Raw genomic sequence first — 22,498 nt, forward strand, 5'->3', positions numbered from 1 at the left:
CCAGGCACTGACGGCCCCTGCTGTCTGCTGCTGCTGTGGGCAATTTCAGCTGCCCCTCCTTCCTGCTGCGGCCTTCGTCTGAGTCAGACGATTCAGCTGCTGCTGTCTCGTCTCCTCCCGCTTGCTCTGTGAGCGATCTCTGTTGCTGCACAGCTGTAGAACCCTCGCCTTTCAGTTGATCTGCGTGCGTTGTTCTCTCAGTCACCTGGAAAGGCTCAATCCAGCCATGCTCGTTCCCCTTTCGTGCGCAATGGCGGAGTAGCCCTCACTCTGTGTCTGGACTGGTCCACCTTTGCACCACGTTCTCCTTCTCCCCCTGTGTAAACAGATCTGAAACAAGACTTTCGATTCGTTATAATCATGTTTAAGGTTCTCTATTCATTTTGGAAGTCTGTTAAGGGGTCCTCCGTGTCTCCTTCCTGCAAGTTAAAATACATGGTTAAAATACATTTATCACACTTAACTTGAGCTCTAATTTCCCTTGGAAGTTAATTATTTCATATTTAAATTTTGTCTGTGCACAGATTTTAGCCCAATTTTGTTTTCTTACCTTCTTCAGTTGCCCTGATTTTCAGTTATACTCAATCATGATCTTTACTGTCAAAAGTGCTTTAAATCCCTAACATTTAGTCATTTTTCAATTTTAAATTGCAACATTTAATTATCAACACCATTAATTACTGTTTTTCCCTTACTTTTGTTCACATCCCTTTCCCTTTTAGTGTAACTGCTTCCCCATGGCTATAACTAATCTCTTATAGCCAAATTAGCTTTTACAAACACCTAGTTTACCACTAGACACACACTATGTCTCATGCACACACACAAACGCACACACAAGTACACATAAACAAACTCAAACACTTCTACTTCCACTCTCACAAACACTAACCAAGCTAAAGATCACACACCTCAATTCTGCACCATCATTGTACAGACCATATTTTACTGCTTCACAGCCCAAAGCTGCTGCTTTAAACGCACCTGCTGTTAAACCTACCACTGAATGCTTCCTGCATATCCTCTTATATTGTATTGATAGTACTACATAGATAATAAATAAGGAACAAACATTTGGAAATATATCTGAATCATGTTTATTATCATTGCTCCATGCAAACTTTTGATGATCAGCTGCTCTATTCTCCGATTTATCTCCACACTGATTGATAGAATATCAGGGCCCAAAGTTTTACACTCTGCACAAACTACACATAATGTGGCTTTTGTCTCAGGAATGGTTCCATGTTGATGTACTGGGCTTTCTTGGGTTACTTTTGCTTTAACTTTTGCATCACCGCTTGTGGCTATATTATTTTACCTGCCACTTTAATTTTCTGCGGTGTGCTATTTATTAAGAAATTATGATTCTGACTTTATTCAGTTCCCAAGATTTTTATAAAGCCTTGATTTCTAGATTTAGTTGATTTTATTTAGTGCTTTAAGAATTGGTATAAGTGGAACGTGATTATTTTTCTCTGTATCAATCGTTCCATTACAAACAATAATATTATCAATATTAATAAACACAGATGTTATGCTTTGCTTTGTCCACGTTATTATAGCAAGTAAATCCGAGCAATGCTTTACATTTACTTTTCAATATTTTCAATATGTATTTATGCATATACAATGCCAAGCAGATTGCTTTTCACAATTATCAACAATACATATATTTCCTTAAACAATTTATCAAATCCCACTTACTGTTTCCCTTGCTCCAAAAGTGGCTCACATGTTGAATAGTGAAAGTTCAATTTTGTGATTTCTAAGTTTCTTATTTCTTCTTTTTAAATTAGGATTGGGTGTGTCTTAAAGTTAAGACTGTTACAATATTGCTGAGAGTAATTGCTCATCTGCATAGAGGTTGTTTTAAAACCAAACTTTAAAAGATAAAACAAGCTAAAAGTTTAAAAAAAAATGCTCTATATCTATAAAATAATTATTGGGCAAATAATGGTGGCAATAATGATCATCTATTTACCTCTCCCCCTTTTTCTGAAACAGAATTTCTGTTTCAGAGAACTTAACACAAAATTGCTTCACCCTCTTTACTGTCCATTGGGCTGGTCTACCCTGCCCAGGCCTCCACTGAACACACACCCCATCACGTCATTCATCCACTCACTCTCCCCCTGGGCTGCGCTTCCCTTCCACGATGTTTTCTCCGTTTTCTGTTGAAATGCATGTGGTGGTCAGATCGAGACTGTGCCTGTCTTAGGTTGCCCCTGTGTAATATGTTGGGATCTTACCCGTCTTTGGCTAACCAGCCTAGCCCACTGAACCACACACAGCGTAGCAGCACTGTTTCATCAACATTCAGTGCTGTAGTGTTTCTGCAGGGAGCACAAACCCAGGTATGTCACACTGTCACAAACTCACACTCTGGTGTTCGCCGTGAAAAGCCTGTGCAAGGCACCGAGTACCCATAGTTTATTATTTGTTATTATTGTATACAGATTTTCCTTATTACCATCAGTATCACCCTTTCTCTCCCACTGAATTTAGCTTAAATTATTTGCTTTGATAACACTGCTCTGGAATAGACCCAAAAGAGTGCATGTCAATGAATAATTATTCAGATTTGGCATCTGTATCTCACAGATGTACCACAAGGTTAAAGTTTGGTCCAGTTTTATTTAATATATATATATAAATTATATTACTGGCTCTGCTTCTTCAGATTGCAAACTTTACCATTATGCAGATGAAACAATTTTATATTGCTTAGCTGATTTTGTTCATGCTACAGCCAGAAAATTATGCATTTGTTTTATAGGTGGCATTGTATAAGCATGAAAACTAAATCTATGCCGTTTTCCAGATCTCTTTCTAGTCTAATTTAATACTGTAAAGCAAAACAGAGAGCTGCATTTTCAAACACATTTTATTTCCCCTTATTTAAAATGAGAAAGACCTTCATTTTCAAATAAATAAGGTCTTTTCTCATTGGTTTCTGAAATCAACTATCCCTCTTATGAGGATCAAAATGTAACATAGAGAAATTAGATATTACATCCGTCTTATATAAGTCTCATTCAGCTAGGACTGAACTGAGATCAGTCTGAATGAGAAAACGAATAGTAAGATAATTGACTAAATCACCTGATAGAAAAAGCTGTGTTTGGAATGGCTCACTCATTAACTCATTCACTATTCACTATGTAGCATTTTCTATTTATTAAACTTATTTATTTAACAATCAAACAAGAAACCATGTTTATTTGTCCTGCTCTGAGGACATCTGACACAGCAGTACTGCATGGCATAGTATATTTTGGAATTTCCAGTTACTTTTATTTTTTAATTTGTTTTGCTAACCAACCCCATAATCCCTTTATTAAATTCTATAAATTCTATCCAGTCACATACCTCTCCGACATTATTCAACAACTTAATTATTTATATTAACATTTTCCCCCAACCTTGCTTTCATTAAAGTACACTGTACTCATGATTGGGTATTCACATTTTCACATTTTTATTTTAGAACTGTCTTATAGCGTATGCATATGTATATTATATTATATTTCTATTTCACATTAGTCACTGTCATAATAGATGTCATTGCACTTTACTCTGTTAATTATTTAATTATTTATGACCATTAGTAACATCTACCGCACTGCTCCGTTTACAGATAGATCTTCACCTTGTATAGTTAGGTTTTTTATATCCTTATATTTTCTTATATGTATATATATATATATCTACCCATACAAAAGCCTTTTTCCCCTGTTTTCACTGTGTATTATTCTATTTCCCTACTGAACTTATGTTCTATTTTCTATGATATCTCACAAGCGTTAATTCACAATTAAAAATCAACCTCTCAGTCTAAAACCCAATGGGCTGGACCAACTCCAACTACTTCACCTTGGACTCCTCCCCTGCAGTGGGACTCATCCATTTCCTATTTCGTTGTCACTCACGACTTCGTACACACACTCTTTAATTCGCTGCCATACACTTTCTCACTCACTGCCACACACACATTCTTTCTCTCCGCCAACACAAGATACACATTTTCTGTTTCTCTCTCAGGAAAACTGGACCCGCACACTTTCACACTCACAGGTACACTTTTAATCCCTTTAACAGACACTCGTACACCCTTTTCTTTTCCTCTCTGTCAGTCGCACTGTCGCACACACTTCTGTTTCACTCACTCTAAACAGGAAAAGACGAGAGGATAAAAACCAGACAGAAAAATTTAGAAGTGAGAAAAGAACGGAAGCGGTGCGGAGCAAAGCCAAAAAAAAATTTAGATAGCAAAAAAATTTATAAGACACTTGTCTTTCGGCATCCCCGTTCATTTTCCCTTAGAAAAATGTACTTTAACAAAGTTTCCCCTCTGGCCCGAAACCCCCCGCTCTCAACACACAGATGAGGGATCGATCCATTTTTCTTTACCAGCAGGTTCGCGACTCTATCGCTGTGCCTATGTGCTCACAGCCCCGTCAGACTGTGCCCTCCGTTTTCTCACAAAAAACCAGGGGAAAAAATCTTTAACCTTTAAATATCGTCATACAAAGGCGGGTTATCCGGCCCCCAGGAACCAGTTTTTTCTGGGCTATGCCCCAAATCTTGGATTGAGGCAAACACACAGCACCAAAAAAAATTACAGGTTCCTCCTTTTGCCTCTAACCTCTTCACATCAACTCAGACTGTGTGCCAGGGGGCTCAAACCAGACGAAGAAAGATATAAAAATATACTCACACGTGGTGCGGCTGCAGCGGCCCCGGACACCCCCCGACCCCCAGAGAAAACGCCTTTTCCTCTAAAAAACAGTTGAGGTTCTAAGGTTGGGTTTCTTTTTTTTTTTTAACCCAAGAGCGTCCTCCGCTTTTCTTGCAGGGTCTAGAGGTCCCGGTGCACGAGCAGCCCACCCAGGGACGCCAATTTGTCGTGGAAATCGACAAAGACAGTCAACGAGCCGGGATGCCAAAAAGAGAAGGTTTTTATTTTGAAGTTGCAAAAAGGAAAAATAAAGCAAAAGCAATGGATGAAGAATGAGAGTAGTCAGGAAAGTCGGAAAAAGCCCCTTTCTGTGTCGACTGGGCATTTTTATACAGTCCCCCCCTGCATACATGAGGCAATCCCCTCGTGATCTGTTTGGAACAGGTCACTACCAAATATAAAAAGAGGAACAGAAACTGCACGTACCAGAAGATAAGCTTTTTAGGAGAGAATAATTCATGAATCAGAAAGCTCTATTTTACTATGACAAAACAGTTTCCAGGCAAACCTGATTTTCATTCCTTGAGGAGAGAATAATTCATAAATCAGAAAACACCATTTGCTATGACCCGCTAGTCTCCAGGCAGACCCCTGCTTTTATAATCTTTGCCCTTAAGTCTGAATGAATGGCCTTATCAGAGAATATAAGTTCACATAACACTCAATGATAAAATACTGATTGAATGATTAACAGGATGAATATTGAATGATTAACAGGAATAATCAGTATAATTGATTATGAATACATGAAGTAAATCAGGAATACATGGAATAAATGTTGATTTTCCCCCACAAGTGAAATACATTTATTTTTATTTCCTGGTATGATACACACAAGATACACTGGAATTTTTTTGGAGGGCTATGCCTCAGTTTGGCTTAATGCTATTTTTATAATTGCAGTAATTGTATGGTTTTGACAAGCCATTGGTGATGGTAGTAGATTACAATTTAGGCAATGAAAATGTGATGCTTGCACAGTGAAAACGCTAATATTAATATTTACACATTGCAGTAGATTAGCATTAAATTAAAAACAAGTAATGTCATTTGGTTTGTAGCCTAATTAACTCTAAATCTAGCCTGTTTTGGGGCTTGAAAAAGAGCAGTTCGGTTCCATTTCTGAGAAGGGACAGATACGGAAAGACAAAGGAAAATACCCACGTCTGGTCTAGTCTGTGTGATGGGCTGCTCCCCAACCGCTCTGTAATGTGAAAATCAACAGTGTTTTAATCAGCTGCACCTGCTCCATGGAGAAAAACACACCCAGACGTTCAAAGGTAAGTTCTGTTAGGACCTGCCACGGACGTTACCGAACGTCCTATTAAGAGGCGTTTGGGAACGTTCTGTTTAGATGAGAATAGGACCTGCTGCGGACGTTACCGAACGTCCTGTTAAGGGGCGTTCGGGAACGTTATGTATGGATGAGTATAGGACCTGCTGCGGACGTTACCGAACGTCCTTTAAAGGGCTGTTTCGGAACGTTCTGTTTGGACGGTAATAGGACCTGCTGCGGACGTCAGTTTGGTCCTACAAACGTCCTATAGAGAACGTTACAAAAATGCCCAAACAGGGACGTCCGCGAACGTCCCCGGGACGTTCCTTGTTTGCTGGGGTGTTCAAACAAGTGCGTGACTATATTACAGGTCCAGATACAGTAAATTCTTACATTAACTTTTTTGTTTGTTTGCGTTGAGATGATTTTATTCAGCAGCTGCTATTATCTGCTCCTGATCAGATTTCTAGAGGAGATGTTTTTTGGTGGAGCTTGGCGGCCATCTGCTGGTGGAACACAGACACTGCAGTGATTTATGAATGAGTGAGAATACAAATCTGTTTACCTGTTTTGTAATGTTTTATTTGTTTACATGAATTTGGATTATGAGGGTCACATATGGTTGTCTAATAGTCTAATAGGGTTTTTAACTGAACTAAAGTCTGAATTATTGATATAAAAATGTACAATAACTTACTACACATTTTATTGTTTACTTATTATAAATTATAACTGCTCTTACTTTCTGTATCAAAAGTAAGGCTCCTTCTTTGAATACAATATTAGTGTGATTGCCAAACATTGTCCTCTGATATGTATATAATATATTTCAAATATATTCTGTGTAATTATTTTACTGGTTTAGTTAAATATTTACAATTCGCAGCAGTATATTCACATTTTCCCAAGTACTGTAAAAGTACACAGTAATACAAGTTTAATAAAGTCCCTAATTTTAAGTCTTTAGTTTAACAAATACATTTTAAAAACCTCTTCCATTTGATACCAGTAGATAATCCACAGTCATCGTGCTTTTTGTTTCCATTTTTTAGATTTTACAAGGCAGATTATAATCCATAAGAAGCCAAACTCTCTCTGAGAAACATTAGTACTTGGAATAATAATAATAATTATTATTATTATTATTATTATAATATAATAATAAGGCTTTTTTCCTCCGTTTTTTATTTTTCCTCTGATCAGCTGGGATGTACAGACCGTCCGACTGAGGGTAACGTTACTATGAGAGCAGCAGCTGTGAGCCGCACGGAACGAGAACACCGCGCTCACCCAGCAGAGCAGCGAGAGGTACCGTTACCGAAAGTCTAGATAAACTGACAATTAAAAGATAACATAGCTAGCGTTAGCTACTTATCTATCTATCTTACCATAGCTAGCCAACGCTAGTTAACTACCCTGATAGCAGACTACTCCGATCCGGATCCGTTGACGATTTGTCCTACCTTGTCGAAACGTCCTACCGTGGCGCAGAATGATAGATTATATCTGTCGATTTATGCTACTTTGTCGAAAAATACTACCGCGCGTGTTTTGTGTTTCACTTTCTATTTGATAATACTCCTTTCATTAAAACTATAGGTAGGATAATTCGATAGCCTAATTATAATCATAAAACAGTACTCCCTTCATTAAAACTATAGGTAGGATAATTTGATAGCCTAATTATAATCATAAAACAGTACTCCCTTCATTAAAACTATAGGTAGGATAATTTGATAGCCTAATTATGATCATAAAACAGTACTCCCTTCATTAAAACTATAGGTAGGATAATTTGATAGCCTAATTATAATCATAAAACAGTACTCCCTTCATTAAAACTATAGGTAGGATAATTTGATAGCCTAATTATAATCATAAAACAGTACTCCCTTCATTAAAACTATAGGTAGGATAATTTGATAGCCTAATTATGATCATAAAACAGTACTCCCTTCATTAAAACCATAGGTAGGATAATTTGATAGCCTAATTATAATCATAAAACAGTACTCCTTTCATTAAAACCATAGGTAGGATAATTCGATAGCCTAATTATAATCATAAAACAGTACTCCCTTCATTAAAACTATAGGTAGGATAATTTGATAGCCTAATTATAATCATAAAACAGTACTCCCTTCATTAAAACTATAGGTAGGATAATTTGATAGCCTAATTATAATCATAAAACAGTACTCCTTTCATTAAAACCATAGGTAGGATAATTCGATAGCCTAATTATAATCATAAAACAGTACTCCCTTCATTAAAACCATAGGTAGGATAATTTGATAGCCTAATTATAATCATAAAACAGTACTCCCTTCATTAAAACCATAGGTAGGATAATTTGATAGCCTAATTATAATCATAAAACAGTACTCCCTTCATTAAAACCATAGGTAGGATAATTTGATAGCCTTAATATGATCATAAAACAGTACTCCTTTCATTAAAACCATAGGTAGGATAATTTGATAGCCTTAATATGATCATAAAACAGTACTCCTTTCATTAAAACCATAGGTAGGATAATTTGATAGCCTAATTATAATCATAAAACAGTACTCCTTTCATTAAAACCATAGGTAGGATAATTCGATAGCCTAATTATAATCATAAAACAGTACTCCCTTCATTAAAACCATAGGTAGGATAATTTGATAGCCTAATTATAATCATAAAACAGTACTCCCTTCATTAAAACCATAGGTAGGATAATTTGATAGCCTAATTATAATCATAAAACAGTACTCCCTTCATTAAAACCATAGGTAGGATAATTTGATAGCCTTAATATGATCATAAAACAGTACTCCTTTCATTAAAACCATAGGTAGGATAATTCGATAGCCTTAATATGATCATAAAACAGTACTCCCTTCATTAAAACTATAGGTAGGATAATTCGATAGCCTTAATATGATCATAAAACAGTACTCCCTTCATTAAGACCATAAGTAGGATAATTCGATAGCCTAATTATGATCATAAAACAGTACTCCCTTCATTAAAACCATAGGTAGGATAATTTGATAGCCTTAAAATGATCATAAAACAGTACTCCCTTCATTAAAACTATAGGTAGGATAATTCGATAGCAGAAATAACCACAATCGGATGACCTGATGGGAGTTGATTAAGGTTCACTGTGATTTTACTGAATCCCCAAAGTTTTTTTTTCTCATGGTTTGCTAATACTTTTACTAATTAAGTTGAACATTGCATTGTAATCCAATAACACACATTTTTATAAACATATTATACAGTGTACTTAGATTTTACATTTTAAAACAAACAGTGCAAAGTGCAGCTTAATCCAGGAAAAAATACATTCAGGTTATTTGTTAACTGTACACTTTCTACAGTGGTAGTTGGCGGAAATCTCTTTACTATATTGGACACATTCAAAATGTGCCCAGCGACTGCACACATCACACTGCACCTAAAAAAAAAAAAAAAATCAAATTGATATCCATTAACAATGTGTGACAAATAGGAAAAAGAAAACATTAAAAACGATTATATTTACTTATTTATTTTATTGTAACTCATTAACAATGAGAGTACTGCATACTTGCAGACATGTAAATATTTACCATTTCAGTCATGCTCTTGTCTCCATCCCCTTCCAGCATAGAGCAAACTGTGCAGTAGTCCTCTGCATTGCCTTGAAGCAAATTCATTTTCATTATTTTTTTTTTGCACAAAAAGAAAAATGCTACTGCAATGACAATGTTACATGACTGCAGTGACCCTGAAATGGTGGTGTTAGTTTGTGTTGTTCTGATGTGAGTGGATCAGACACAGCAGTGCTGCTGGAGTGTTTAAATAGAACTGTGTCACTGTTGGACTGAGAATAATACATCAACCAGAAACATCCAGCCAACAGTGTCATGTTTGCACTGATCAAGGACTAGAGGAACACAAACTGTGCAGCTATTATCTCTAACTTTACATTAACAAGGTAGACCTACCAGTTAGAAATTAATAATAGAGTGGACAGTGAATGGACAGTGTTCGAAAACAACAGCAACACTGTAGTGTCTCACCCACATGTACCAGTACAACACACACTGAAAGAACTGTGAGTATTTTATGGTTGTATTTCACTGATGACAAGCATCACTACACAATTTGATTCATACATAAAATACTATATCACCTAACCAAAATTGATTCATAGAGCATAGGTGAGAGACAAAATATAATGTACGATATGGTAATAATGGCCACTGCTACACAACTCACCTTTACGTTCAAGCAATGAACAGGCTATCCCCATTCGGGCGGTGCTAATAGCTGCTTGTGTTGTCTGCACATTGTCGATAGCTCCAGTAGAAAGAAAATCTTCTGCAAACTGCAATATTATTTACAAACCTTTTAAACCATACACCAATTGGCCTGAAGATATTTATGTGAACAAAAGCTGAAAAAGTTAACATACCTTTAGCACTAAAACGCCACAGCTGCTCGCATCTTGCTGTGGGTTGTGTTTCAATACTGTTGTTCGCCATTCAGCGCTGTGATCTTGGTGTCCAATCATCTTTAAAAAATTCCTATTTGGCCCAAAACATAATATTTGCAATCAGAACGCGTATGTTTCTTTGTAAAAAAGATGAAATAGGTTTCTTAATAAGAAGCTTACCTCCAGTTCCGCAAAATCTTTCTCTCATATAATCCCTCATTTCCCATGGGGTCAATGATGGAGAGGATCTTTCTTGACATGCTGACAATCTAAAAAAAATTAATGTAAATACTTTGGTTTAACAGTGATTTTCTGTTAATTTTTTTTCCCAAATACAATCCTATTTCCAAAAAAAGTAACACAAAAAAATGTACAAAAGCTGAATAATTCTAAAAACACCCGGTGGAAAAAATTATTTGATTTGAAAGGTCAGTAAGATGACTGAGTATATTATGTGTCTCCCCGTCCTTAGTTCCCAAATGATTAACACAGTGGTGAACATTTTTTTTTTTTAATTTGTTGCTTGTATTAAATTTAAAACAATGCATTTTCATGCATTGATATGATATGGTTTAAATAAATTTAACATTATTACATCCTGCATTTATTTATATTGTGTACAAAAATGGTTCTTTACCTCAAACAAATCTTTCTTTAAGATTGTCCAATGTATTTTACGTACACACAGTATTACTCAGATCACTGTTCATTCCAAAATATTTCAGTGTTTAACCCCTTTAAAAATACCCTTGTTGGTGAAATAGGAACTAAGAATTAAATGCTTGAATTTGATTTTATGAACTTCAGTGTTTTCCACTGTAGTATGCATTGAAATATATATCCTGACAATATATTGTGACCCATAACTGGAAATGAACAAAGCAACATTACTGGAAATATGTAATTTTAAGAACACACACCACAAGAATCCAATGTCCTCCGGTATTGACAGGGCACAGCCATGTGTCCTCAACTGGGAACTTCATCTGCGTTTAAGTTTTCAACAGAAAATATTAGTTATGGTTCTAAATGGGTTAAGTAATCACCAGAACTTTATGTGTAAATGCATTACCTTTCTGAGACATCGAAACTGTCCAGCAGCTAAAGAAGAAGCAACCACTGCACACAGCTGATATACAGGCGTCTGTAAAACAGCAACCAGCAATTAGTATGATAAGAACATATCAAAGAATCTCAAAATAACTACATCCTTAAACCCTACTTGCCTTATGTTGTTCAATCAGATGGTTCAGGTATGCATCAATCACCTATATTCACACAATAATTGTTAATAAACAAATAAACAATTTGTTTATAAAAAAAATCTCTCTAAGGATTTTGTTCCAACTGCCTGGCCTCTTTGAACAGTTTGATCCAGCAGCAAAAGTGTCCAGCCAGTTGGAACTAAATCCTGAGAAGGACTAATTAAACTTTATTTATTTCTAATTCTTACTTCATCAGCGACACATTCGGTCCCTTGCAGTGTTCTAAAAGAAGAATCATACAATTTGTATGGCCCGGCAACTGCTTCCACCTGATTGTTGTCCTTTGAAGACCAGAGTCTCATTACTGAAAATAAATATGTAAACATTAGCATCACCATATCAGTTATATACTGATAAACAAGGCTAAAACAGGGCAAAATAAAACAAACAGTGTAAAACAAACAGGCCAACAGGCCTCATGCAAACAAAAAAAGCAAAAATAAATGGGATGGACATGATAACCTAAACAATGATTGTTATTTAACAAATATGTTTAAAGGAATCATCTAGGACTGTGGGAGAATCAATGGAAAGTAGTGTGCATAGCCTAATTCATAAGATGTTAGGTGTAAAAATCCAACCTAGGGGCTGGAGAAGAATTCCTTCGATACATCAAATACCTTGCATTTTCATAGGTTATTTTGTCCACCCTAAAATGTGAAATGGCAAGATTAAGACCAACAGTTCAAACACAGCCAGGGGGCTTATAGAAAGAAGAAGAAGAAGAAGAAAACAGTTTATCATGGGCAAACCTCCATGAACAAAAATGTTCTGGGTTAGACCAAACTGGTAACAAACGGACCAACAGGTCAAAATCTGAACTTTGTAACTATGCCACCTTCTTCTTGAATGCTTCTTTCAGTGTTTGATGAGCTCTTCATTGCAGGCTTTTCAGTTACTGAAGTTGTTTCAGTGTTTGATGAGCTCTTTGTTGCAGGCTTTTCAGTTACTGTGGTTGTTTGCACATGTTTTTTGACATCAGCTTGTTTTGAAGCTAAACGTATAACTGAGCACCGTTGTACATTTGGGTCTGTGTACTCTTCTGAACTCTTCTTCTTGGAAGAAGACTGCTGAGGACAAGGAGAGAAGATGCTGCTGCTACTGTCGGCTGCCTGGCTTCTTCTATATGGTTTTAGATGGCCAATGTTGTATTTGTTTTTCAGGATGGCTCCTTCAGGGTTTTTTAATGTGACAAGTTTGCCACGGACTGACTGGATAACATATGGACCAGAGAAATCCGGTTCTATTCTTCCGCCTTTCCTTCCTCGCTTCCTCATATTCAGTAGAAGTACTTCATCCCCATCATTATACTCAACATTTTGGTATTTCTTCTGCACTTTTCTGGCATATGCTTCTTTTTGTTTTTCTTGAGACTTACGTATGTTATCTTCTGCTGTTTTTTTAACAGCTTCCGATGTTTTTTGTTTTGAATCAAGAAACTCGCTGTATCCTCCTTCAGGGAGAATAATCTTGGAAAGCTAAATTGAAAAACAGTCAGCAAATGTTACCCCAATTAGTGAATACAGTAGACCAGAGTAAACTGCCTTATCCAAACTGCCTGCATCAGATAAACATTAGTTTGAGCAGAGAGAGAGAGAGAGAGAGACAGAGAGAGAGAGAGAGAGAGACAGACAAGCCCCAGTTTCAGGTGTTTTTGTTCATCCTTCCTCTGTGAAAAGACAGCTGAATGTTATGGGTCTAGAAGGATGTGTTTCAGTCATAAAGCCCTCAATGAGAAAGGAAGATACAGACACAAAACAAGGAAGGTAGGAAGGTTCTGGTGTTCTCAGTATAATGTACTCACCACTCCAGAGTCCAGACCTCAACACTGTTACATGTTATTTAGGATTATGATGGTAAGAAGAAAATTATCAACAGACTTCCAAGACTGTCATCTGAGAAACTAATAGAGAGTCATAATTTTATTACAATTGTAAAGACAAAAACATACTTACTGGCACTTCAACAGGAACCTCTGAAGGGAACACTGCCTTCCTCCCATACATCAAAAGAAACGGGGAGAATTTTGTGGTAGTGTGCACTTTAGACCGCAATGAAAACAGGGTGGCATCCAGATAGACATTCCAATCGTTTTGCTGGTCATTGACCAATTTTTTAAGGGCTCTAAAATGCAAAAATATAATTAATTAAAAAAATTGCTTCGTAAACCAAATTACCAATAAATAATAGCTAATGCCAGTATATATAAGTGGTTCCCAATATCCACCATGTGGAATACCAGTGACGTTTTGGCTACATCTCTGAAATGAATCTTCATTTCATTCATTCCATTAACTATCTGTACAGACACTATATGTCCAGGACATGACCAAACATTTATTTTACTTAATATTTTACTCTTTATCATGAATTAGTTATGATACAGAGTAATGTGTTGTTCCCTGGTCCCACTTGCATATCACTTTTTCAACTTAAATTGACGATTTATTAGACTAGTAGTTTATCCTGTGCTGAAAGCTGAATGAAGTGTGACTGCTGTTAAAGTATGAAGGGGTGCTTAACTGTACAAAAGTTAGGGGAACAAATGATCTATATTAATTTGCTAAAGGAAATGCATTGCTTGCTGGAAAAGAATGAAATCATCAAGTTTATGCACAAAAAAACACCATGTGACATGTTTTAGAGCAATGCTTTTATGCATTTCCAAATCAGAAAAAGTTGGGAAAGTGTGGAAAATGCAAACAAACAATCCAGTGTTTTTTACATGTCCCTTTATTTCATTGCAGACAACTTATTTGTTAATATACTTCAAATACTGTATTATAGGCCTATAGCACATCCTTAAAGTTGGCACAGTGAAGCATTTACTACTTTGTAGTGCCCTTCTCACGATGATCATAATTGGTTTAGGCACCAAGGATATCAAACAACGAAGAAATATTTCGTTATTTTACAAAATTGTATTGCTGTACTATCCCAACCTTTTAGGATTGTGTTGAAGGCCTAAAATCTAAAACTAATGTATGACATGCAATTAACATGAAGTTGATCAGACAAAACAGGAAATATGTTGAGTCCACACTGTCTGCAATGCCATTAACAATGTAAGGGACACTGTTTTGTATTACATGCATTTGCCACTTTCCATAAGGCACTATATAGGGTGTGGTTGAATTGGCTTTGCCTTGCAAGCATTGTAATAAATACAAAAATATACCTTTTTATATTGTCATTAGTCTTCTCATCCAGGCCATTTGTTTGTGGATGATAGGCTGCTGTTACGCTCCTTTGGATGTGTAGCAATTCACAAAGCCTATGGTTAAGCTTTAAAAATATATGATTATTGTAATCAAATATATTTATAAAAACATTCAATTTGCATGCAAAATAAATACACAATCATCACAAGCATAGTGTCAAGACAGCAACTATGAATCCTAATAAACAGAGGGCTCAAAAGTTTTCCAGTTTAATGATAACACTTACATCATTAACAAATTCCCGTCCCTGATCTGAAAGGATGCGCTTTGGACAGCCATGTCTATAAATGATAGAACAAAGATTTCTACCCACTTCAGCTGCAGATTTAGTTTTCAAAGGAAAGGCCTCTACCCATTTTGAGAAATAATCTGTAACTGTCAAAATGTATTGAAAGCCATCTGAAGTTTTTGGTAATGGTCCTGTTAGGTCTATCCCAATGAGCTCCCAGACCGCAGACACCTACAAAGCAAAAAACAAATAAGCTATAATTAAAGACAGATATATAGATACTTTATTGATCCCAAAGGAAATTTAGCAGCCAGTAGCAGTTACAAAACACAGTAGAAAAACAATAGGTGTAGTACAATAAGAGAGCACAGTAAGGGATATAAGACTCTAAACTAAAATTCAAAACTGAGACTTAAAAATATATACATAAATATATAAATACAAAAACTATACATAAAGTATGGAAGTAATCAGTTGTAGATATGAGGTAGTGCAGTAGAAAAATAAAAGTAGGGCTGGTCACTATATTTCTTACATAATTATTTTTTTGATCATGGACATTGTTGATTACAAAAAGAGCACAATCAATCATATCTAGTTGGAATTTGTGCAGTTCAGGATATAACATGTTGAATAAAATGGAAGGAGAGTATTTGCTTGTCTTTTAATTTTTCTCACTTTCAGAAAAAAAGAATGACACTGTGTCAGAATTATTTAAGAACCATGACATTATATTTTGATCGATTTACTTGGCTTTATTTCATTAGACTGTTTAAGTTAAGGAGAAGGTAAGGAGGAGTTTGAATTAGTCACTGGAAACATGACACTGTTGCAGTCCAAAAAAAAACATGCAACCTCAAACCAGTAACTTTAAAGGAGATGGCAAAAGTTTGTAGCTTATAATGAATATTTAAGTTGATATACGGAGGTTTTACTAAATATTTCGCAGTAATTTCATTGCTCCACTGGTTAGGACATTTCATAAAATGCAAAAGACAGCTTATGTGCTGAAACCATAAATGAGAAAATTGATGCAGGAGCATGTATTATGGCTTTATTTTTCATTGGCATTATGAGTTTCTACCATAATTGAATAGTGTTGCAACGTCTATATTGTGCAGCTCAGTTCACTACATTTTCAACATGCAATGAGAGAAAACTCTCTTTTTGGTTTAACTTGGTAAAAGCAATCACAACCACATGCGAATTATTCAGTACAAAAACACAATTATTTACCTTAATGCACTGTAGTGGTTGTGCAGCGGTCAAAGGCTTTCCAATTTTCTGGCATTTATCACATTCCAGTACCTATTATTTGCAATTATTTGAAAATACAGTAATTGGTTAAAAAAACTAACAAATGAGAAAAAAAATACATACCCAGTTGTCAATGTCGATTGACATTCCATGCCAGTAAAATCTGGAACACATGGCTGTCCGTGTTTTTAAGATTCCTGAATGTCCACCCATGGGAGAGGAATGAAACTCCTGGAACAGCAACATGGCTTCTTCTTTGGTTTTAATAACCCTTCTTTGATTCCCAAAAAACAGATCTCCATCTACATAATACAATTAAATACTTTATTAGATTATCAATGAGATTTTACAGTCCTACCTATGGTTTTAATGAAGGGAGTACTGTTTTATGATTATAATTAGGCTATCAAATTATCATACCTATAGTTTTAATGAAGGGAGTACTGTTTTATGATCATAATTAGGCTATCGAATTATCCTACCTATGGTTTTAATGAAAGGAGTACTGTTTTATGATTATAATTAGGCTATCAAATTATCATACCTATAGTTTTAATGAAGGGAGTACTGTTTTATGATCATATTAAGGCTATCAAATTATCCTACCTATGGTTTTAATGAAGGGAGTACTGTTTTATGATCATATTAAGGCTATCAAATTATCCTACCTATAGTTTTAATGAAGGGAGTACTGTTTTATGATCATAATTAGGCTATCAAATTATCCTACCTATAGTTTTAATGAAGGGAGTACTGTTTTATGATCATATAAAGGCTATCGAATTATCCTACCTATAGTTTTAATGAAGGGAGTACTGTTTTATGATTATAATTAGGCTATCAAATTATCCTACCTATGGTTTTAATGAAGGGAGTACTGTTTTATGATTATAATTAGGCTATCAAATTATCCTACCTATGGTTTTAATGAAGGGAGTACTGTTTTATGATTATAATTAGGCTATCAAATTATCCTACCTATAGTTTTAATGAAGGGAGTACTGTTTTATGATTATAATTAGGCTATCAAATTATCCTACCTATGGTTTTAATGAAGGGAGTACTGTTTTATGATCATAATTAGGCTATCAAATTATCCTACCTATGGTTTTAATGAAGGGAGTACTGTTTTATGATTATAATTAGGCTATCAAATTATCCTACCTATGGTTTTAATGAAAGGAGTACTGTTTTATGATTATAATTAGGCTATCGAATTATCCTACCTATGGTTTTAATGAAGGGAGTACTGTTTTATGATTATAATTAGGCTATCAAATTATCCTACCTATAGTTTTAATGAAGGGAGTACTGTTTTATGATTATAATTAGGCTATCAAATTATCCTACCTATGGTTTTAATGAAGGGAGTACTGTTTTATGATTATAATTAGGCTATCGAATTATCCTACCTATGGTTTTAATGAAGGGAGTACTGTTTTATGATTATAATTAGGCTATCAAATTATCCTACCTATGGTTTTAATGAAGGGAGTACTGTTTTATGATCATAATTAGGCTATCAAATTATCCTACCTATGGTTTTAATGAAGGGAGTACTGTTTTATGATTATAATTAGGCTATCAAATTATCCTACCTATGGTTTTAATGAAGGGAGTACTGTTTTATGATTATAATTAGGCTATCGAATTATCCTACCTATAGTTTTAATGAAAGGAGTACTGTTTTATGATCATAATTAGGCTATCAAATTATCCTACCTATGGTTTTAATGAAGGGAGTACTGTTTTATGATTATAATTAGGCTATCAAATTATCCTACCTATAGTTTTAATGAAGGGAGTACTGTTTTATGATCATAATTAGGCTATCAAATTATCCTACCTATAGTTTTAATGAAGGGAGTACTGTTTTATGATTATAATTAGGCTATCAAATTATCCTACCTATGGTTTTAATGAAGGGAGTACTGTTTTATGATTATAATTAGGCTATCAAATTATCCTACCTATAGTTTTAATGAAGGGAGTACTGTTTTATGATTATAATTAGGCTATCGAATTATCCTACCTATAGTTTTAATGAAAGGAGTATTATCAAATAGAAAGTGAAACACAAAACACGCGCGGTAGTATTTTTCGACAAAGTAGCATAAATCGACAGATATAATCTATCATTCTGCGCCACGGTAGGACGTTTCGACAAGGTAGGACAAATCGTCAGAACACCGGACCAGATCCACTAAACAGACCTGACTGTAGCGCGGATCTGCCGGAGGTAAAACGGATCCGGATCGGAGTAGTCTGCTATCAGGGTAGGGTTCTACGCACCTTCGGTGCTTGAACCCTAATAAGTAAACAATAAAAAGTGTGTAAGTTATTGTACATTTTATATCAATAATTCAGACTTTAGTTCAGTTAAAAACTCTATTAGACTATTAGACAACCATATGTGACCCTCATAATCCAAATTCATGTAAAGAAATAAAACATTACAAAACAGGTAAACAGATTTGTATTCTCACTCATTCATAAATCACTGCAGTGTCTGTGTTCCACCAGCAGATGGCCTCCAAGCTCCACCAAAAAACATCTCCTCTAGAAATCTGATCAGGAGCAGATAATGGAAGCTGCTGAATAAAATCATCTCAACAAACAAACAAAAGAAAAGTTAATGTAAGAATTTACTGTATCTGGACCTGTAATATATTCACGCACTTGTTTGAACACACCACACAAAGCTGACAAAACAACAAGTCACAAGATTATTACACACAAAAAAATAAGTATTACATAGAAAACTATTACATTAAAAATCCACACACATTATATATTATATTGTATTATATACAAATATTTATGATTAATAAATTAACAAACAAACAAACAATTGCGTTAAGGAAATTAAAAACACGTTTCCGCATTTCCGCAGCGTGAGGCTATTTTTCTAGATTTTTTATCTTGTACACTACTTAGGGAGCCTAATGAAGAAACACCATGTCTCCTATAGGCATAAAATACGCATTATTACACACATTATCAGCCACCAATATCAGAGTAAGAGCTGTTACTATTAAAATAAAAGCTTAAGTGAATATATTTTCTAGTTAATATAGAGTATTTTAATCTGAATGTAAAATAGGGGACCCTTCAGCAGGGGGGCACCGAAGTAAACAAAACTTTAATTTCCTAAAAAAACTTTTGACACAAGTCAAACGAGTGCTGGACTTTAATCTACACATATTTCTCTCATTAAAACTGATTATTTGGGTGAGTAAAGCTCTTACATTTATTTACAGTAAGTTTAGATTTACACAATTTTGACTGAAATGGCTGAAAATAGAGGCCGCTACGCTAGCTAGCTAGCTAGCGCTTAGCTACCTAGTTACAAGCCATAGCAACCGCTCACATAGCCGAGTTCTAACACCACTGTGGCTAAATACACTAATTACAATATAAAAGACACACACAGGGGACAGTATGAACACCTACCTGCTGTTTTACTGCTGTTTTTAGCCTCTTTAATTCTACATGCTAATCGCTAAATTAGCTTCAGTCACCTAGCTTAGCTAGCTAGCTCAGGGGTGCGTTTCCCGTACAACGACGAAGCCTAGCATTGAACTAACGTGGTACGATGCATCGTTAAACTAACTAACATCTGAAGTACGACCGTTTCCCGAAACCATCGTACTTTGTTGGTACCACAGAAGTCTGAACTATGTTGGTTTGAACCACCGTGGTCTTAACTAAGGTGTTTCCAGATGTGTTCGGCCAGACTTTCAAAGCAGAAAACGTGCAAAACTCACAATCTTTAAAATATTATGCCAAAAATATGTTACTAATGTAACGTTATCATTTAGGCTATTTATATTGTAATTATCACCAGAACATAACGGACAACAATACTATTAATAAAATAACAATGAACTGCAAGTAAAATGTAGACAATAATTGCTATATATTCATTATTATTTGTAACAGACAGTGTTACTTAAAAAAACATACACATATTTGCTATTGCAATATTTTTTTTAAATAAAATAATCACCATTCTGAAGAAGTCTTATTAAAATGAGACATGAGAAATGTGTTACTCAGTGGTTGAGCAGAGCGCCTACGACGTGCAGCGCGCGGTGTTCTGTCGAATTGTGCAACCCATCGAGATGTGCTTCTCAACACCAGCGCCCATGCGTGGAAACATTTTTTATTTATTTATTGTTTTTTATGGTAATTCTGTTCTTTTTGGTTGCATTAAAAAACAGGAACCCCTTGTCATTATTTCTGAGTATTACAAATGCGTAAATGACAGCTGATGATAATGAAAGTAATTATAAGTTAGCAATAATAAAAAAATAAGGTTTATAATCACCCTAATAACCCAAAACTGTCTCCTGATATTTTGATTCAGGCTTTCCAAATATTCTACCGAAAGCATGTTTAAATATGGGGCTTTTTCTAGCAATTTTATATTTAAAAATTAAATATGCACTAGGATAATACGGTTTGACAGGGTAGCAAAACTCGACAGACACCGGATGGACGCCTAGTTCGAATCCCAGTCGTGGTTTTATTCTCTTAATGTTTTTTTTTTTCATAATGGCAATTAATGTTATTATTTTTTACATATATATTAATGTAGCCTACATATTTCTACTTATTTCCTGTAATATATTATTTAACAAACACTAATTGATAACATTTGTATAGGCCTAGAAACACGTTGTATTGGCTAAATAATAAATTTTCTTTATTCACACTCTGTCTGGCCCTGTTACCTGCAGAGGATAATTAGGTAATTCAAAACACCTGCTTATTGCATATCTTATTCACAGAGTGCATATAGCACAATGGGTTTAAAAAAATAATTATTAACTATTTCATAAATGTTCACAGCACAAGTTATCTTTACTCAAGAGATGCCTGCTTGAATAATTGGCATACATCTTTCCAAGACTGTAAAATACATTTTAGCTAAAGAGCACTTCTCTTTTCACTACACTGAATTCATGTTTGCCAAATAAAGCTAAATGTTAAAGACATACATTAAAAAAAGGACTGAATTTTATTATTTTACCTGGGCGCACATTGGTAAAAGTGAAGTGGCTCAATTAATGTAATAAACACAAACATTAAAAAGAAATAGGTACTTTTGATATCTTAAATCCTCGTTCAGCAATATTAATGTGATTTATCAGCTTTCTGAATCCTACCGTCCATCGTCTGCACTAATCACCAGGAACTAAGCTCTTAACGACAGGTCAAGAGCTGTAGTTGGAACGACGCAGCTGAACCACGGTAGTTGCGAACATTCGCTGGAACCACGGTTCTGGGAAACACCTGAGTAGCTTAACTAAGTGCTGCACTATGCAAGTTACTAACGTGGTTACCTCCATAGTTCCAACCACGCTTTTGGGAAACACCTGCGTCGCAGCTGCATCGTCCAGACTAAGTAAGTTGCTAACGTAGTTAGCAACTACGCTTTTGGGAAACGTACCCCTGGGGTGCGTTTCCCGTACAACGACGAAGCCTAGCATTGAACTAACGTGGTACGATGCATCGTTAAACTAACTAACATCTGAAGTACGACCGTTTCCCGAAACCATCGTACTTTGTTGGTACCACAGAAGTCTGAACTATGTTGGTTTGAACCACCGTGGTCTTAACTAAGGTGTTTCCAGATGTGTTCGGCCAGACTTTCAAAGCAGAAAACGTGCAAAACTCACAATCTTTAAAATATTATGCCAAAAATATGTTACTAATGTAACGTTATCATTTAGGCTATTTATATTGTAATTATCACCAGAACATAACGGACAACAATACTATTAATAAAATAACAATGAACTGCAAGTAAAATGTAGACAATAATTGCTATATATTCATTATTATTTGTAACAGACAGTGTTACTTAAAAAAACATACACATATTTGCTATTGCAATATTTTTTTTAAATAAAATAATCACCATTCTGAAGAAGTCTTATTAAAATGAGACATGAGAAATGTGTTACTCAGTGGTTGAGCAGAGCGCCTACGACGTGCAGCGCGCGGTGTTCTGTCGAATTGTGCAACCCATC

At 35.3% G+C, this 22,498-nt stretch overlaps 2 protein-coding genes across 17 annotated transcripts in view; one reads left to right on the forward strand and one right to left on the reverse strand.

The window, feature by feature from the left end:
• Positions 1–22,498, forward strand: part of LOC125801101 (NACHT, LRR and PYD domains-containing protein 12-like) — a 431,224-nt gene that overhangs the window by 133,408 nt on the left and 275,318 nt on the right. The gene's annotated exons all lie outside the window — the stretch shown is intronic.
• LOC125801228 (uncharacterized) lies at positions 9,150–16,822 on the reverse strand. Of its 6 annotated transcripts, none has more exons than XM_049477606.1 (14): positions 16,584–16,791; positions 16,440–16,511; positions 15,201–15,434; positions 14,932–15,038; positions 12,592–13,877; positions 11,942–12,057; positions 11,715–11,756; positions 11,561–11,632; positions 11,409–11,474; positions 10,669–10,757; positions 10,468–10,579; positions 10,272–10,380; positions 9,620–9,690; positions 9,150–9,465 (listed from the first exon to the last, which is right to left on the reverse strand). In XM_049477606.1, exons 5-14 carry the CDS (start codon positions 13,028–13,030, stop codon positions 9,361–9,363), a joined length of 1,221 nt encoding a protein of 406 aa, XP_049333563.1. In that variant the 5' UTR covers positions 13,031–13,877; positions 14,932–15,038; positions 15,201–15,434; positions 16,440–16,511; positions 16,584–16,791; the 3' UTR covers positions 9,150–9,360. The 6 variants fall into 6 exon arrangements, with proteins under 6 accessions (XP_049333563.1, XP_049333567.1, XP_049333569.1 ...); XM_049477610.1 differs by having other exon boundaries at positions 13,709–13,877; positions 16,584–16,788; XM_049477612.1 differs by having other exon boundaries at positions 13,558–13,877; positions 16,584–16,788.

The sequence above is a fragment of the Astyanax mexicanus genome, chromosome 4, assembly GCF_023375975.1.
Source record: "Astyanax mexicanus isolate ESR-SI-001 chromosome 4, AstMex3_surface, whole genome shotgun sequence".
Classification (NCBI taxonomy): Eukaryota; Metazoa; Chordata; class Actinopteri; order Characiformes; family Acestrorhamphidae; genus Astyanax; species Astyanax mexicanus.

Excerpts from the sequence above, each read along its gene's own strand:
- LOC125801228 (XM_049477606.1), bottom strand. The coding sequence starts at position 13,030 with ATGAGGAAGCGAGGAAGGAAAGGCGGAAGAATAGAACCGGATTTCTCT. Across the intron at positions 11,633-11,714 it reads ATCTGATTGAACAACATAAG|ACGCCTGTATATCAGCTGTG; the intron begins GCAAGTAGGGTT and ends GCTGTTTTACAG. Across the intron at positions 10,381-10,467 it reads GTGGCGTTTTAGTGCTAAAG|TTTGCAGAAGATTTTCTTTC; the intron begins GTATGTTAACTT and ends ATAATATTGCAG.